General features: G+C 33.7%; 1 protein-coding gene across 1 annotated transcript in view; it reads left to right on the top strand.

Annotated features, from left to right (window-relative positions):
• Positions 1 to 18,396, top strand: part of LOC124374647 (ran-binding protein 3-like) — a gene marked incomplete at its 5' end in the record, with an annotated part of 36,128 nt that extends 17,732 nt beyond the window's left edge. Inside the window, 10 exon segments of the mRNA XM_046832823.1 lie at positions 291 to 443; positions 2,358 to 2,443; positions 3,659 to 3,823; positions 7,411 to 7,467; positions 11,124 to 11,225; positions 11,611 to 11,748; positions 12,349 to 12,396; positions 12,399 to 12,509; positions 13,194 to 13,289; positions 17,949 to 18,396. Coding sequence (XP_046688779.1) covers positions 291 to 443; positions 2,358 to 2,443; positions 3,659 to 3,823; positions 7,411 to 7,467; positions 11,124 to 11,225; positions 11,611 to 11,748; positions 12,349 to 12,396; positions 12,399 to 12,509; positions 13,194 to 13,289; positions 17,949 to 18,059 — 1,067 coding nt within the window.
• Between the last annotated feature and the right edge of the window lie 1,813 nt (positions 18,397 to 20,209).

Genomic DNA, 20,209 nt, shown 5'->3' with positions numbered 1-20,209 from the left:
CAAATTTTTATAAATAATAATATTTATAACTAAAATAATAATATATAAAAAGTAAAAATGCGTCTTTAGTTCATTATTTTTCTCAAATTATGCATAACTTTTTTAAATGCAGTGAGGACTCAAATAATAAATATATAAGTTTATTTGAAGTGTAAATTAAATTTAAAAAATCATCAATTACAATTTTCAATTAGGGGTATGATTGTTACACACTAATCGTTATGCTGCTTTATAGGCTACATAAACAACCATGAATAGAGTTCATGTTATCAAATAAATGTTGTTTACAGCTCCTAGAAAAACTGCTCCTGTTTTACTCAGAGCATCACAGTTGGGATCATCAACTTCACCTGCAGCTACACCTGCGAGTAGTACAACTAACAACTCAATCCCTTCTTTTGTGTTAAGTCCTGCCAAACTAAGCAACCCATTTTGTAAAGCAGGTAAGCTGTTTATTAGAAAGTAAGTTTACTAATTTATTAAGTATGTTCAAATAGTTACAGAAATTTTATTTTTATTTTTTTGAACAAATAATATGTCTACATTAATGTTGTCACCTTCAAAATAGTACCCATTAGATATTATGCACTTATGCCAGCGCTTCTTCTAATCCTCAAAACACTTCTCAAACTTGATCTTAGAAATAGCCTTTAGCTCTTTCAGCAAACCACTTTTAATGTCATCTATGCTTGTAACCACAGCATAAAAAAGTATAAAGTAAAAAGAGTCACACAGTCCTTTGTTTGAAGGTTATTTTTGACGATGGAAGGATTGTGAAGGAAACAGGATTTTTCCGGACATTTGCCATCGTTCAGTGAAACAATAAATCAGTAACACTACGTTTCGAGATCTGCAATCTGATCTCTTCTTCAGGTAAAGAACTAACCTAATACATAATATTACAAACTAGGTTGAAATAAACAAATCTTACCAGAGCGTTGTGGCACGCCTAAGTCAGGAATCACAACCTACATGTTGTTTGTCAACTTCACTAACTCTATAAACATGCACTTAATAAAAACTATACAAAACACTAATCATTAAAACTGAACTACGGAAAGGTGACAATACGTCTTCATTCGTCTACTAACCACCTACGACTGACCAGAGGGACTAGCCAATGGTAATCAACGCTCTGGTAAGATTTGTTTATTTCAACCTAGTTTGTAATATTATGTATTAGGTTAGTTCTTTACCTGAAGAAGAGATCAGATTGCAGATCTCGAAACGTAGTGTTACTGATTTATTGTTTCACTGAACGATGGCAAATGTCCGGAAAAATCCTGTTTCCTTCAGTCACACAGTGCTGTAACTGGAGAATATGGAGGCTAAGGCTTCTTGCAGTGCTGTTTTTAGCCAAAAATTCACAAACAATTCTGTATTGTCGTTGACTTCATTTAATAACTTCCCGCCGCTTTTTTTGTTCAGAATTCAACAAGTTTTGAACAAATTTTGCTACCATATCCAAAACATTTGAAAAAAATATCATGACCTGGGCTAAATTATATGCTAACATCATCAGCAGCTTCTCTAATTTAAATTTTATGATTGTGTTCATAACCATTTCTTCCACTTTTTCATCAGTTGTTGATTTGCCAGGCGTTCATCATCTTCAATGTCGTCATGGCCATCTTTGAAATGTATATGCCAGTCATAAACCCTTGTTTTACTCATAGCAGACTCACCATAGGCCTTTATTAACATTTTACACTTTTATTTTTCACACAAATTTTTATACAAATTAGTTTTTTAACAAATGTAAATCACTGAGTTTATAAAACACCTCTAAATAGCTACCGCTGAAAAAGTAAGCAATGAATACAGCTGGAAATTGTATTATACTTCAGGAGCATGAGTACCAACATAATAAAAAAATCTTGACAACGGTAGTATCCAAACCTACGAAACTTAGAATTCCCATTACTTTTTTAACACACCTTGTATATGTACAGGAGCAAGAAGTTGGAACACCTGTGTTTAGGGAATTTTTGTTTGTATACAGTACCATTGTTTTGGGTCTATCAGTCATCTCCCTCCATAACTAGGCATGCAAACCTAGAATATTACAGTTTGCAATTATATTAATATTTAATTCATTTTAATATTTAAAGATATGGTTTTAAAATTTTGATTTCCAGAGCCACCACTCAACAAATAATGTTTGTATTCTTTTAAATTCTTGCTTTTCTTTTCCTTAAGCTTTCTATCAGACTACTCTAGTACTATTCCATCAACTGTTTTAAGTATCTGATTTCATTTATTTCCATATTTGGCTGCTATGTGTCAAAATGTAATGTTTCACTTTTTTCGTATTTACCCAGTGTTACCAGTGACCAACAATGTGTTCTTTGTTGTAGCCTTAGATAATGATGACAGTAGCAGTACATCAGAAACCACTACCTGCTCTGAAGCTAGTAATATTCCTTCACAAGAATCAGAAAAGGTGAGCAATTGTAATTAGCTAACCTGTTAACCTATTAGAACTTAAATATTTATATACCTGACCTCATTGGGTGAATTTTATACCAAAATGACAAAAATTTAAGGTATTTATTATAATTTACAGTACTTTTAAGGGAAAATTGGCTAAAGGAAATGTTTTTAGTTCAAGAAACCGTTTATAGTACACTTTTCTTCTAAAAAAAAATTATTATCCAAATTTGGTTTATTTTAGCAAAAAACTGGAATTTTTACATACATTTAGAAAGAAAGTTATTTTGTTAGTTATAACAATACCTGTACTACCCATGTTATATTATAGTATGCAACTAAGTCTTGTGCATATGTTGTAACTGAAAACGTATCTAGCAAAACAATGTTTTTGATCAGCATTCTGCATTGCATACAATATTTTGTTTTGGATAACATCCATGTTGGTAACCCCAGTCAGCTGTTCGAAGTGGTGGGGAACAAGGCTTTGCGCATTGAATAACATTTTATCTAGAGATCAATGTCAGCCACTTCAGGCATATTTCTTTTTTACGTGTTTCTGAGAACAACTTGAATAAATGGAAAAATACGGAAAATCAGAGTTTCTCAATGAAAATAAAATAATTGCAAGTGATACAGAAAATCCATATATATTGTAGGGATAAAAATCATGTCCCAAGGAAGTTGACTCATGAAATGAGAGATAGCAAATTGTTGTATCAGAAGTCCATTATGCATTATAAAACAATATGATTTTTATTACTTGTACACCATAACTAATATTAAAATTCACACATAATAATCTTATATTGTAATTTTAGTATTAATATTACATGTTACAACACCTAATCATAAGATTTTCTATGTTTTATTCTTCAATGCATGTCCAGTAAAAATCTCTTCATAATAAACCTAATCCTTACAACTAGTATGTTGGTTTTAATCTGACCACCATAGAACAGATCCTGATAACATAATAATTGGTTACATAATAACTTGCCTAAATATATAATTACATTTTAAAACGTTTATCCAAATTAAGAAATTACATTTGTATTAAGTTCAAATAGTTTTTAATTAGCTGTTGTAATTTTATTGTATAATTTTGATCTGTAGTTAGCAAATTATTACAATATGTATCCTATGTTTTGATGGCAAGAGCCATGTACAATTGTAAAAGGAATGGGAATAGAGTTGCTGAAATTGCTATTATACATTTTGTTAGCAGGCAAATTCTTCCAAGCAATGTTCCGAGGTATCCAAAGTGTCATTTGTACCACTGGCCAGCTCAGACTGTGCCAGCTCACCGTGCAAGTCTCAGCCCCAGGCTCCCACTGGAGCTACTCCCACAGTTCCAACCTTCGTGTTCGGCCAGAATCTCCACGAGCGAGTTGTAAGTTCAATATTTCACATTCGCTATTTTTATAGATAAATAGACTCTAAAACTAAAACACCAGCATTGCTTTAAATAGTATATATTTTTTAACTTAAAGGATTAGGAATTTGCAGCACCTATGCTATATGATTTCTCTATCTCCTATTTCCATTCTTTTCCCTATTCTTTTCTCTTTATACTAATGGAAATGAGATGGAAAAGAAGTTAGTAAAGTCTCATATTGAATGTTCATGCAACACAGACTTCTGACCCACATTGCTGGATTGTAGTTTGCTTCGTGGTAGCACTGTGTTGGTATAGTTTGTTCTCTTTATTTTTTCTATATTGGATACATGTATTTTCCAAACATTACAGAAAGGAAAGTTATTAGCATACACAATGTTATGTTGCCATATTGAAAGACACAGAGATAAAAATTAAGGAGCTTAAAATAGGTGGCAGTGATGAATCATTACAGAATTTCTGACATATCGCTAGCAACAAAATTTGCTAGTCACTGTAGCATTGTGGCATTTCCTGTAAATACAGCTACTGACAATAAACCGTCACTGTTCCACTCAGTACAGGGTTAAATATACTATTACAGTTTACTTGGTTTGAAAATGAACTTGAGAATCAGACATTTTTGACTGGAAAAATCCTGGGATTTGAAAAGAGGTTTTGAATGGCCACCCTGTTGAAATAATCAAAAAAGAAAATAACATTAAGTTGTCGAAGAGTTGGCAGACTGTAATGAAGAAGCCGTGTTGATCATATTTGGTTAAGCTTCACCAAATCACAAGAAAAATGCACTACTTTCAACTGTGAACAACAAAAGAATATAGTAAAATAATATGGTGACAGAATAGGCTGGATGTTACGTTTAATATGGGCTGTATGCAGGGCCATAAAGGCATTTCTGGGAATGAAATAGGTTGCCAAAATAGGTTCTGAAAGCCTTTTGGTAGGACCAGAGCCGGGCTGTGGAGTAGCCTTCTCCTACAGTAAAGATCTAGTAAATGTTCGGGAAAAGAGGAATATACAGAATAGACTTGGAGAAAGACATCAGGACTCAGGCAATTGAAAATGTTTATTCCTCTATATAGAAAATTATGGTTAATACTCCTAGATCTAAGCAAGGGATGCTGACAGGACATGGCCCTCTTATGAAACATTTGATGATGGTGGGTCTAAGCTAGACTGATAAACACGGAGTTGTAATTTGAGTAACGTAAATTATTTATAGCAATCACACGGTTTGGTTTACTTTTAGAAGGCACTATGTAATCATAAAAACGTTCTGCACTGGAACTGCAGATGGTACATTTTATAAATTTATGATACAGAAAATGTTTATTTTATTTTCAACTTCAAAAGTAAACTAATGTGTTGGATATTTTAGTTTTTGTAGTTATGCTTGAAAGATCGGTAAAACACAGTTTATTTTCATTTTCACTTATTTATCTCATTTACATATAATACAAACATATGATAATAATATACATGAGAAGGTACCCACATGGGCAAAAGCCTGTGTGTGAGAACCGAGTCCATCTTCACTCGAGTTTGCAATCACAATAATACTAATATATAATGTAAATATTAGAACAAAATTACAATTGTCTGATTTAAAGATAACTAAAGATAACTAAATAGTGAACATACTCTGTTTGGATGCATATTAACTAAATTCAAGCAGTGTAAAAAGTAATAATTTAATCAGTTATGATAATGGAACGACATGACAAAGATGCAACAAATTCTAGTATATGAAGTTTTATGGCTATAAGAAGTAAGACAACATACGGGATATGCTTAAAGAGTGCCCAAGAAACCTTATTTTAAGACCTATAAAAAAGGAAAAGAATAGAAAAATAAAAAGATAAACAGAAACGAATCATTTTATTGTTGTCGATTTCTGGAACCTACACTATATAGAAATTAATGCATTCCTTCACAAGAAAAAAAAAAAAAAAAAAACACACACACGCATTCATACAAAGCTAAAACAATAAACTCTCTCTCTCTCTCACTCACACACGCACACACACTTGCACACACACACACACACACACACACACACCCTCACACTCGCACTCACTCACTCACACACACTCGCACACACACACACATGCATGCACACACGCCTCAGCGCTCTCACGCATACATCCGCAACATATACAGACAAAAGCTTAATGCATTAATTAAGAAAGCTCGCACATGTCCGTCACCAAGGTATTCACAAACTATATATAAAATATCATACCCGTTCAAGTGGGTATAAATAGAAATTTATTTTAAATAAATTAAACTTTCGGTAATGCAAAGCATTCTAAATTCAGATCTTATCGTATTGAAAAAGCAATAAGTAACTACCGTACTAAAACACCCTGATGCACATTCGAATCTGACAAAACGATATCACAGTTTCGCCAAGTCCATACTTTCTATTCCACAAGCAAAAACGTAATTTGGATCTTCCCTTACCCTCTACCACCTCTACCCCTCTAGCTGACATGTGTGAGAAAGTGATCGAGCCTCCTGTGTGGCATTCTTTGTACGCAAACTTTGCAGTTACAAAACATGCCAAAGGGCTAGTTATCTGAGATGCTGGATATAATAAGGCCAGATATAACAGATCTTTCTCTACAATATACTATGAAAGTTATTATTACTATACCTATAAATGAAGTAAATAAAAAGTAGACTCTACAGGACATAATCTAATATTACACCTGAAAACACTACATTTTGTAAGAACCAAAAATATTTTTCAAATTAGATGATTTTTCAAGAAAAATACAAGTTACAACCTAATGCAGTTGTACAGTATACACTCTTGTACACTTGTTACAATAAGCTAGAGTATTACTACAATGTTTATTTAACACATTTGCGGCTGAAAAAAATTTTACTGGTCATGGTAAATGTGGGAAATTTTTTTTGTTTACCCAAAACAAAGTCAGATCAGCCAAAAAGGTTGTACAAGGTTGTCTAGGTAACCCCACTGCCAGACTTGGTGACATCATAACTGACAATTGTCCGGTCCCCGCTTAGTCAGTACCGCAGGACACTGTGTCTATTACTCCCGAATGGCACTGTCACTCGCGGAAGACATTGTCAATTGCACAAATAGTGAAAAAAATTGTTTTGTGTAAAAACTTTAAAACAGTCCATAAACATGGAAGAATAGAATATGAATCGGAAACGTCCTGTTCACTCATAAAGTCTTCCACTAGTTCATTGTCATCCTCCATATTGCCTAAATACAATAAGAAACACACATATACAGTCACCTTACACCATACATTACACACAATAAACAATACAGCACAGCCAGTGAACGAAAATTCGAATCATTAACGGATTGCGAATAAACAACGTAGGAAACGAGCACAACGCGCAGCAAACGGCACAACATTCCACGGCAACTGCTAGGCTCACACTGAGGCAATGGCGGCCAAGCGAGCAGATGTCTGCTATTGTTGTCATCCGCATGGCACACCAGTATTACATGACAATTGTTGTCACCCACAGCGAGTGTGTTAACTATGTAATGTGACTCCAAAGATGAAAAATAATAACGATCAATTCCTATGTTACAGGAGGTATCATCAGAAACTGTACGCAGTGAAGCAGAAACTAGTGGGGCAGCTGCAACTGTGAGTACCAATTGTTGTTGAACGACCTCCCCTCCACGTACAGATGTTCCTCTACCGTAAAGTGTTCAATAATGGAGAGAACTATTATGGATTGTATTAAAAACAAATGACTTTTAATTTAAGTTCCATTGGAGTAAATTGATTTGAATTGACTTTGTTATTTTAATTTTATTATTAAAATAGTAATAGTAAATCATTTATTTCCAAGGGAAAAATATCATGCATTAGTGAGGGATGAACTTTGATTGTGTTTATTTAGACATTGTGTTTTTCATATTGGCATTCTGTACAATTTTATGAATGATTTTTATTTTCGAATTGGTCTAAAGGGTTAAACTGAGTGGAATGAAACCTGTGAATGATCTCTTAAAGTAGGGTCTAGCCTCTTCAGTTCCAGAGTCTACCTTTTTGGTCTACCATCAGCTGACACTGATGAGATATACAGATTTGTCTGGCATCTGGATATAAAACCATAGTTTGTTATACAAAGTGATCTCTGCAATACTGTTTAAAATTTGGAAAATTCAGGTGTTTACATGTGTGTGTAGATGATATCTTTAAAATTTTAGTACTAAAAACGTTGATAAAGTTAATTTCATCAAGACTATTACTTGAAGTAGGCGACTTAGGTTCCATTGCTGCTAATCTTGAATTTTCACTCATTAGTTATCAAATCCAAAAAGTTAGCCAAAATAGTGGAGATTTCAAGGCCACATTGAAACCACACATATATATATATATGTAGTCTTTGGGAGGCCGATAGTGGTACATCCAAATAGGAATTAAATCCAATGCATCAATTAGATTTCCAAAAGAAATCAGATAAATAAATCAAATAGTTTGATCGCTATTTGATTGATGAATTCAGAATCGTTTTCAAGATGAACCAGTGAAATAATGGCTTAATTTATTCTGCACTTTGAACATGCATATTTTTATTGAATTGTAAGAAAAGAGACAAAGAAAGAATCAGTGTTGCGCCATGCTAACATCAAAGTCTTCTGACTCTGTCGAAACTGATCATACAATTAAATTCTTGAAACATTTCAGCCTGGTAGCCATCTTCAGTCAACTGGTTCAACTGAAACTGCTACTAATATAATAAGAATTCTTCTTTGTAGATGAGTTGAAGGGAGGGAGCTTTATTGTGACTGGCTGAAGCTTAACTATCAACAACCAATTATGATCAATGTTTTGAGAACACTGTGACCCGGAAGACTTTCATTTTAGTTAATGTAACCCTAAGAATCAAGCCTTCACACACTGCATAATGTTCATTGGATATTCTGAAGCCAGCTTACTTTGGCCTAATACATCCACATTTAGCTTATGGTCTAAGATTGTGGGGTGGCTGTTCTAGATACAAATTTAATAGAGTGTTTAGAATGCAAAAGAAAGCTGTCAGAATCGTTTACAAATTAAATCAGAGAGAGTCGTGTAAATTAGCCTTCGGGGAGCTTGGATTACTCACTTTGCCTAGCCTCTACATTCTCGACGTCGTGCTATACTGCCGATTCAAGTGCGTCTCACTTCGGGGTAGCGACGTACACCAATACGGAACTAGAGGCCGGGACAACTTTCGTATGGCACAGCACAGAACTACTGTTTTTGAACGCTTGCCATCTCAGGTTGGTGTGAGGCTAATCAATAGGCTCCCTGAAGAGGTCAAACGCGTCAATAACCACAAACAATTTAAATCTCGATTAAAACACTTCTTAGTGTCCAAAGCATTTTACTCAGTTGACGAGTTTGCGATGGGTCGCTGGGATAGTCTTCACTAACATTTAAAAAAATTCCAACTCCCCTTCTGATATCCAAGAAAATTTGGCCAATATCGAGAAAACGGTGGCAGGTGGCACATACCCAAAAAGTAATTTTTATTTTAAATTTACTCGAATATTTTTTTACTCAGAATTAAAATTAATTGTGTTAGTTATTAGATTAGGACTTTTATTTCTATATGACGCTTGCAATACAATTATTGTTAATTGTTTCCTGCAATTAAGAATATTATTATTATTATTATTACTGCTAATGAATTGCATAATTTTCCTTCAACGCCCAGACATCTATAAAATATATTTTTCTTTAAGTTCAAAGCTAGTTTTTATTATAAATATACTATAAGAGGTCAATGGAAAAAAAGAGGGCATTTTAATTCAAATTTGGATATTTATTGGTACAAATCTAATAACTATTTACCATACTGATAATTTGATCTAAATTCATGGTACAATCCAACAAAACTGAAAAGTTATATAAACTAGTAATTATTAGAACATTCTCTTATCTAAGGTCTATCATCTTATCTTATCAACTGGGCAGACAACTGATGTATTTGGTTGGAGCAGGTGGGGAGCTAGACAAAGAGTGCCCCACCCCCTTCTGGGAATTTGGGTTGTCTAAAATTACTTCCTAGTCTGTGCCATAAGCACGGAGTGTGCACCTGCCATTTCAAAGGCTTTTTGTCAACTAAAAAAACTCTCCAAGAGACACAATGTGTAATTTTGGATATAATCAGTGTTTGGTGTTTAGGTCAAAATTTATCATTCGAATGTATCCTATCAACGATGTGGGAAAGGTTAAGATTGGATGATGCAATTAAGTATTGAGTGACAGACAAACTTAAGGGTGTATGACTTTGATACTGAAGTGCAGGTGCCGTCATCATAGACAAAGATGGCCAAAGAATCTTGTGTAAAATAAACATGCATAACTCAATCAAAGATCAATCTGATGCACGTGTCATTTTCACTTCATCTGTAACAATAATCAAAGCACAACACTCTAAATGGCAGTTTTTTTACAAGCATCCACTCAATATCCACAGAGCTCTCTGTCAGGAGAAGTATTACTTCAAGAGTTGGTTTTTTCGAACACATATAACAATAGAGCAGCTCTAACAGTAACCATTGTACAGTTTGAGGACTTTAGCTGCGCACGTGACCTTGAGTGAGTGGTGATAGGCGGGAGGGGTGGCGGGGTAGCATTATATGCTGCATCCTGAAAACATTTCCTGTGACTCATGGGTAAAATCCTCCTTTCAGGAATCGTATTGGCCGAAATAACTCATCACACTCGCTACAATTAGTCTGTTTTGTGACAGTGCTGATTGTGATGGAATGTAAATAATAAGAGAATACTAAATAATAGCAATAATAGGACTTATCCTTGTTTTTCAGTTGTTATAGTGTTGTTTAATAACGTGTTTTGAAAATAACGAATTCATCAATACTGATCTTCAAATCAAAAATCGTGAGTTTAAAGTCGTTAAAGAGATTGTTGCGCCTTCATCTCAGCAGCTACCACGTAAACGCAACCCGCCACACAAATAGCGTTTATTTGTTGAAAGACTAGTATTCGAAACCTACGAGCACAGCTAAATTCCTTCAACTGTATATCATCGGAGGTAATCGAAATAAACTAAGATTTCCATAAGTACTATTGAGAAGAACCTATCCAATCCTGCTAAAGTGAAATTGTGGAGTCATAGTGCACTATGTAACCTATTTCCTCCTTTCCTAACCTAGGAAAGAGTTTTTGCTATAATTTCCACAGTTATAACCCTTGTAGTTAAGTTATGTAGTTTATTTTTATGTGAACTGATAGTGAAAATTGTTAACATTTTGCAATTAGATTTTCTTGGCTTGTTCTAGAACTCCAGTAACTGTAGCAGTGAAGCTTCTGTTACTAACGGTGTCACCCCAGAAATGCTTTTCACGTCAGTCATACAACGAGAACGGCCTGATATACAATCTGTAAGTTTTACGTCTTTCTGTTTTTAACTATCCAAATAATTTAACATTGTTGTTATATAGAAACTTAACAACATAGGTGTTGAATAATAGATCACGATTCTTACTCAATTTTAAATTTCCAATATACACACACTCCTAATATTATGAGTAAATATTTTCTCATCTTTTTTATTTATTGACTTGATAGCAAAACTGTTTTGTAGCAGTTGCTAGCCTTTAAGTTAAATACATAATCTGATTTATTAATTTTATAATGTTATTTATGGTTTAATTTAATTTGCTTGATCGTATTTAATTATGTTGATAAAATTTGTAATGTATTGCCATTGTACTAACTGTAAATGCTGATAAAAAAATATTTTAACTACATTCTCTTCTGTTTTAGGAAATGGCAAATGATGAAAGAAAGCGGAAAAGTCTCAGTGAGGCTGCAAGAGAATATGAGGAATCACGAGCTGTAAAAAGAAAGTATGAAGAAGTAACTGTGAAAACTGGAGAAGAAGAAGAGATTAACATCCTCCAGGTAAGCAATATTTACTCAGCTTATTTTTCTACTTTATGTAACCCTCCAGTGGTTCACTATACAAATGCTCATGATTCTGCTAATTTAGTAAGATTTGCAAGATCATTTTGTGAATTGTTTAGAAAAATTTGTTAGCCCCTTCACTGTCAGGCTATTTGTTTACAGCCTCTTTGGGTCTTGGCGACCAAAAGTTGCGGAGCCAGTTTCATACATTTGCAGGGTTTTAAACAATCTTTCCTAGGTGCACCAAACTCTCTTGTTATTGCCTTTGACTTAAGCATTTACATTTTTTTATCATTGATGATGTTAAAAACATCATAGAATTTATCTAGTTCATTGTGAACAAAATTATACACATAAAGGGAGATTAACAATTTACAAAGAATTTTACATATTTTATTATAAAAGTGTACAAGTAACCCAAGAACAACAGCCTACCAGTTAGAAAGAAACCAATTGCCGGTTTATGACTTTTGTTGCTTAATTCCAGGATACTTTCCGTCCTGGAAAGATCATCGTATCAGTTCACACAAAAATTTATTCAGATTAGGACTTTCCAATTGCTTGATTGATAGATAAAACTTTATTGTTTTGTTCCAGATAAATTGTAAATTATTTGCATTCAACAAAGACAAATCCAACTGGGTGGAGAGAGGGGCAGAGGGACTCTTCGCTTGAATGATCTCTCGGTGGAGAACAGAACCCAGTCCCGGGTGGTGATGAGGGTCTCGGGTAGTCTCAGAGTGGTCCTCAATACTAAGGTAACTTACTTTATAATAAGTACATACGTAGACACTTGTGTACTGTAATCATACAGTCTTGAATGTAGATAGGTAGAAATTATATTTTTTTTTATTTTATACAGTAAAACATACAGGATGTTTAAAAGTCTGAAAAACAGCAACATTTTCCCCCATAAATAGAGAAATTTTGCACATTACATCATATCCTAAGGTATTAATATTTTAATGTCACCACAAGCCACCTTTTATGAGGAAGCGATACAAAATCTTGAAGGTTATTTCAAGTAGCGTATATTTTTAAATGTCTCTGTGAGGCAAGAGTAACAAATCGTTCTAGATCGGAGTACCGAATTACGTCATATTATTCTAAATACCTTACTTGCATTCAACATCCAACAAACTATAATCAGATTCATGAATAAAATTTTAATCTTCATGAAAACGTTAGGTTGGAAATTAGAGATTATGATCAGTTGTAATTAAAGTTTTTTTTTTAATTCATGTAGTGAAATTTTGAAGATTGATTGCAGCATCGCTAAATAACGACACTGAAATTAAACTCCTGACTGTTTCTATTGATCTTAGACAGAAGAGTCTGTAGTGAGTGTATTAACTGTACACAAGGATTTCCTGAAATGTTTTGTTTTAGAACAAACGCTCTATTCTCTTGCAATATTATTCAGTAATATATTCTTGTTTCAGATATGGGCTGAAATGACTGTCGATAGACCTAGTGATAAGAGTGTGCGGTTAACGGCTCTGGACAGCAGTGGAGAAATTAAGGTTTTCCTGGTCATGGTAAGATCTTAAGTCATATTCATTTTGTCATTTGTTTGATAGTAGAATGATTGCTTTAACAATTAACAACTATAAGGAAATTATATTTACTATTGAACATGTATTACATATAAAAGGTCGAATATATACAACAGAATCCACCTGTCTACCTCCTCTGCGAGGTAAGGCCAGAATAGAAAATGGCAGGATTCTAAACCTAGGCTTTAAATATATTAATAACAGTCCTTTAACCCTCCGAGTTGTAACTTTTGCAGTCTTTTCTTGCACAATTCATAAAAAAACTTAAGAATGGTTTAAATATAGTGTATTATACATCATCTTTCTTGGAAAGAATCACAGAATATGATTATATAAGAACAAAAATCTTTAAAAAAATTTTCTTTTTGCAACAGCCCTCAGGCTGAAAGGGGAAAAAATATTTTAGAAAAAAATTTTTTTTTTTTACCCTTTGAAGGCCAAGCCATAAATTCATTTGTACTTCTAAACACCCCAGCCATTATATCCAGATTACTTGCCAAAAAGGCCAGCCTCAAAATGGCACTTTTGACACACTCCTACAAAACACTGGTGTAACTCATCTATAAATAGTAGTATCTTAGTGATGTTTGTTTTGTTTTATTTAGTAGTATATATAAAAGCATCAAAATATATTTTTGTAACAATTAAACTTTTTTATTATTATTATTTTTATTTATTTTTTTCAAAAAATTAGGATGTTTTTTTATTTTTTGTGTTTGATTGGTGACAACTAGGATAAAAAAAATTATTTCAAGGAAACCATTATTATTATAAGAAAGTATACATATTTTCAAACAAGTATAGAAAAAAATCATATGGATATCTTTCAGAAATAAAGTTTTTAGAAATATTTTTATAGAAAACTACAACACAGCACACCATGCGAATCAACATGAAAGTTTGGTATAACAAGTGTTTACCTTGTAACTTCTTGTTTGTCCATAGGCCATGTGAATTACTGTACAATGGTCACCTTATAGTTTTCTCTTGTTTACACAATTGTCTTCAAACACTTTATACATGAACATTTAAAAATGTATAGTAATAATAATTATAGTTAACAAATCTATATACAATATTTACACGGTCTTTTGTGCTTCTTTATGCACATTTGTGTTTATGGAAACACACTCTGCATGTACTCCTTTGGTACATTTTAAACAATGCAGTCTTGTTCTCCTTCTTTGATTTTTTGTACTGCAGACACAGCAATTCTTTTCTTTCTTTTCAGGAATCTTATCCATTCCAAACCGACTAAGGGGCATTTGGCCATCACCTCCTCCTAAATTAGCTGGAATGTTCTTAGCAATTAGCCAGTCTTGAGCAAGTGTCTCAATAACATTTATTGTGAAATTCAAACGTGACTTAGGTTTGTCTTTGCAGTTCATTTTGTATAGAATATAAGAATTCAAAATCATTCTAGACAAAATATTGAATGTGATCTTACGCCAATATTTTACGGTACGCCTCTCGTCTAGATATGAATATAACATCTGGTCCGTGGTGTCGATCCCACCCATAAATTTATTATACTGGTGGATCATGTCTGGTTTTGTTTTTATTACCACTTTTGTTCCCTTATTCTTGCTTACTTGTACGTTAGCAGCTTTGCTATCAGAAGACACAAGAATCACCTGACTTTTTTGAGATGACTTCTCTCTATAAGCTAAACCTAAAATTTCCTTACTCCTCATGTATCTTTTATCCCCTACCTTGTATTTTCCTAACAATTCATCAGGGATTCCTCTCCTATTCTTCCTGATTGTACCTGTTACAAATGTCATTTTTGAATATAAATATTCAATTAGAGGAATGGACGTGAAAAAGTTATCAGTATACAAGTGATAAGCCTTGTTCAGATAGTTCCCCATGTCCAATAATTTTGTAACTACAGTAAAAGCTAGACCTCTTTTTCTTATGTTTTCCTGGTCTTCATTGCTTTTAGCTCCTTTATAACAAAAGAATGCTAAGCAATAATTTTGAGACGGAATCACACAGCACCCAAAGTTTGATCCCCCATTTGTGGTGCTTTTTGTTAGGCATATACTGCAATAGTTGGGTATGATTTTTGGTTCCAACTAGAGACTCGTCAATGCTTAGATGCTGGTTAGGGATATAATATTGACGGAAAACTCTATTAGCATGGTCTACAAGTGGCTGAAATTTTGCTGTGTGGGGTCATAATATGGGGTACCGTGTTTTGCCAATTTTTTATTGTCAACCATATGAAAAAATCTTAAAATATCTTCAAATCTATTTCTGCTGAACAATCGAGAATACCATGGTGTAACCTGAGAAGAAGAAGAGCTCCAGTACATATCTATAGAAGGTTTTTTTATTCAGTCCCATATTCAAATTTGCTGCTATGAAAGCTTTCATTTCCGCAAAAGAAACTTTTTCCATTACCCTGTTCATTCCACTACTATTTATGGCATCTTGAGCATAGCGGTTGGTCTCGGTAACAAAATTTTCAATAAGGTTATTAGTGAGAAAAAGCAGCACATACATAATGGGAGCTGAGTCTGGAGGTGGGCAATGTCTTGGACCAGGAATCTCATTGAATGAAAAATCATGTTTAGGCCTAATAGATGAATCATCATTTTTCACTGACAGGAACCCATATTCTTTCTGGAGAATAGGCTAAGTCACTATCATTAGGAGTAGCATTAGTACTACCCTTAGGCCTACCTCTAGGCCTTGGAATATTTGTTACACTAGGGCCTAAGCTAACATTTTGCTCAGAATCAGAACTAGAACTCACATCAAAAAAATCTAGGCCTAGTTTGTAGGGGCAGACCAAATCTGGTTTGTGATGTAGACGGTCCTAAATTGGCAGGATCGAACGTAGGATCATCGTCCGTATCGTCCAAGTCACTAGTGCTGTCTTCAGAAGAAAAGAGATCATAATTGGAAGTGTCATTACTAATAGTCCTTACATTAGCATTTTGAAGACAGGAAAACAATGTGTCCTCACTTACAGGCGATGCTTCACGACGTCTTTTGTTACTCATTGCTAAATGTAAACCAGAAAAGAAACATTACTAAACTTCACAGCAAATGTAACATAACCTCACATTACAACGTCTAAGAACAAAACCAAGTGTACAAAGCCACAACGAACAAACAGCTGCTACCAAAGAGAACCGAACATCTTGTTTGACACGTCACTGCCTTCTGAATTGCATCTTTCTACTGAACAAAAAAAAGTAAAAACATTTTATAATAATTATAATAATTTGAAAGGATATATGTTTACGTTTCGTTTGATATTATATTACAAACCGAAAATAAAGAGGTAAGGGAATAATTTAATCAAATGAAGGGTGCCGATTTCTCGGCGCGATGCCGTTTTCGAACTGATTTTTCTATGCCGATATCTCGGCTCACGGCCGTTTCGGAAAAGAAATTCGAGAGCCAGTATATCGGCCCGTGGCCGTCAAAGGGTTAATATAAAAGTATCCACATGTTATTGTTATATTATCTCTAGAACAATTTCATAATAGACAAATTATAGCAAATTTAGTCATGAACACATAAATATACAGGGTTATAGGGTTCTGTGAATATATTCATAATGTTATATCATAATATATTTACAACAACACACTGAACAATCGCGCGAGCCGCGTCCCGCCCGAAATAACAGCTGGTATAAACTACGTACACTAGCATCTGGTACAGACCAAGAGGTACGCAAAGACCACTAAATGTAAAGAACAATTCACAGGCTTTCGTTATAAGTAATTTAGAACAATATTACGCGGGTCGAATTAATTTGATCGGCAAGTGCCCGCCGTCTTAAAACAAGTCGCCCGACGCTCGGAGGGTTAATTTCATAGTATTTGTCTGTTTTGAGGTGTAGAGTATTATTTGTTTAGAAAAATAATAAACCTTTATTTAAATGCAATTAAATTGTAATGTGTTTTTAATAATTTTGAATACAAAGAATGATGTTCTAGCTAACTAAATATTTTGGCTGTATAATGATGGTTGTCAGTAGGGAGGTTCTGAAATATTCTAGAGGAAGGAAGGTTGTGTAGGATGAAAGTTCTCCTCCAGAGGATGGTAGTTTCCATATATACCAAGACCAGGAGCTCAAGTTTCAAATCTCTATCAAGTGTTTACAGCACAGATGAATGACAGGCAAATAACACGATTTAAGAATTACTTTTCAGGTCCGTATTCAATTTCAATGTATAAGAGTAAATGACAAATCAGTTTTTATTGATGAGTAAAGTTAGTACACTTGCTATTACAGAAATATACTATTATTTACAATATTAGTTGTACCTACTGTATGGTGTGCCGTTATTGTTATTGGATGTCAGGGCCACAAATGAAGCGATCCACAAGTGCAGCAGGCGTCCCTTTAGATTAGTACATAGTATTCCGATGTTCAAAATAAACTAGTGCTTTAAAAGCACATGATTGAAAGATAACAGGACGCAAATGTGCATTTACAGTCTGTGGGTAGAATCCAGTTGCCGTAGATTTACAATGTCGAGTTATAATTTTAGATTGTTTGTTTTAAGAATGTGGTAGTGCATGTGTTAATAGTTATTTTATTATTTTTCTCTTTATGCAGAATATAGTCATTATAACATTGAATGGTTCATTAAAAAAAACTGTCATTGTTTTTAGGCAGGGGTGAAGGAAATCGACCAACTATTCAAGGCATTGGACTGGCGAGTCAGCAACCAAAAAAAGTTGGCTGCTGCTTCTGAGAAGAGCACAGAAACAAATGCCAGCTAACTGTTTACCATAGATTACTTAGATGTTGGTTTTTTTTTCCGACATTGTGTCCTTATACTAAGGACTTGTTAGCCATATTCTCTTGGCCTATACTTATGTTGAAATTACAGAGAAAAAATCCATTATTTGTAAAAATACATTTATTTTTATCGACATTAACAGTGGTTTTACGTTTTAACCATTGACTCGGTCATAAGGCAGTTTTTAAGAATTGCTATGCAAGTCAGCGAATATAACATAATATTTATTTAAGTTGTACAATATTTCAAATGGTTACTGATTACGTTATTCTTTTACCTGTATGCTTAATAGTAAAACTATTTATTAAAACCACAAATCATTGGCATTTTTACCTTGTATTCATGGAAAATTAATTTAAGAATAAACTATTTAGATATTCTTTTGTTTATTTTGTTTTATACAATAAGTGGTAGTTTAACTCACACCATTACATTCAATCCTAATTATTAAAATCAATAACAAATATACTTTTATATAACTGTTCGAAGGAGAAAGGTGAAGCTGGACACCCTAGTTAATTAAACAGACACATAATGGCACTTCACATTGTTCATCTCAGTTGTTAGATGGAACCAAAAGAGAATAGATTGGAAGAGTAGTAATGGGAGTTTTGGATAAACTTAATTTGAAAGGTGAAGTGTTAAAAATGTACGTGATTGTAATTAACTTTCCGACAAGAATATTCCAAGGCTCGGTTTTAAGAGACAATTACTACATTTTTACAGTTTTTGAAAAGGAATATTCGAAAGTTAATGGGTGTTGCAGTGTTTTTTATTGAAAACAACCAAATAAACAATGATTTTTATTTTTAAAAGAATTTTCTGTAGAGGTTGTAAAATTACTTCAAATTTTGTAAAAAGATTTGTTTCAAAAATAAATATGTTTCTCTTTGCATAAAGAGGTAGTAGATAGTGACTTTAAGCACACCACTTTATTTTTCAATTAATACACTAGTTAAAGAAACAAGACTAATTAGTCTAATTCACTAATTAAACAAGAAAAACTAATTAAAGCGGTAGGTGGCTAGTTTACATTTTTATGTATTGGGATAGCTCTTTCAGCGATACACTTTTAATGTCATTTACACTTGTTTTTTACCCCCCTAAGGGTCCAATGGCTCTTAAAGGTTCTCTTTATTTTTAGAAATAAAAAAATGAAAAAGGCACATGGAGCCATGTTTGGATAATGTGGAGGCTGGAACATCGTTAGTACTTTTTTTATTGGCAAAAAATTCACGAACAAGCAATGAAGTTTGAACTCATGGTGCAAAAGCCATGAGTTGTTTTACCACAAATCTGGCCATTTTTTGGATTGCTTTACGCAAACAGCGTTAAACTTATAGGTAGTTCTCCTTATTGACCTTCTGTCCAGAATTCTTGTTGCACTATGTCATTAAAATCAAAGAACACAGTGAGCATGGAACAAACGCACAGAAGAACTGTTTGTTCACGTTTGACTGCACTTATCGAGCCCTTTTCCTTCTTGGCGATCCAGAATGCCTCCACTGGGATGATTGAGCCTTAGTTCGAAGCCATATCTGTAAATCCATGTTTCATCACCTGTTATAAAATGTTTCAATAATTCTGCATCATTGTTGAATTCATTTAGTGACTTCTGAGTAACTTCCATTCGCCGCTGTTTTTTTTTTCAACACAGGTTAGTATCTTTTTTCAGAACAATATTTTTAGTACTAATACTAAACCCAATTTGGCTTTAGACCTGAAGGTCTAACGATTGAGCACTCGGAGAGCTGATTTCTCATGTACTTTCAAATTTTGAAGTAGGTAACAATACAACAGCTGTCCTTTGTGACCATTCAAATGCGTCGATCACGACATTGTGTTGACTAAACTCAGGCTTTGCTGAGGTTACATTAATGATTTTTATGTAAATTTTAAGTACCTATAAAACAATAATGTTAGCTGATGCAACATTTACAATTCCCAGTAAATTTCTTGTTACTAGTCTAATAGATGAAACTGAAAATGGCACAGAGTCAATATGCTGTATTTAAACAATAATTAAGACCCAGCAAATTACTTTTTCACAAAAAGATTCCACACAATATAGCTTAGGTAGTCCTTTGTGTTAAGCTGCTTGGTTTGTTTATGGAGTTAGCATGACATGCT

The sequence above is a fragment of the Homalodisca vitripennis genome, unplaced genomic scaffold (assembly GCF_021130785.1).
Source record: "Homalodisca vitripennis isolate AUS2020 unplaced genomic scaffold, UT_GWSS_2.1 ScUCBcl_9375;HRSCAF=17843, whole genome shotgun sequence".
Taxonomy (NCBI): Eukaryota; Metazoa; Arthropoda; class Insecta; order Hemiptera; family Cicadellidae; genus Homalodisca; species Homalodisca vitripennis.
Note: the sequence above shows the minus strand (reverse complement) of the source record. Positions and strands in the feature narration are given on the sequence as shown.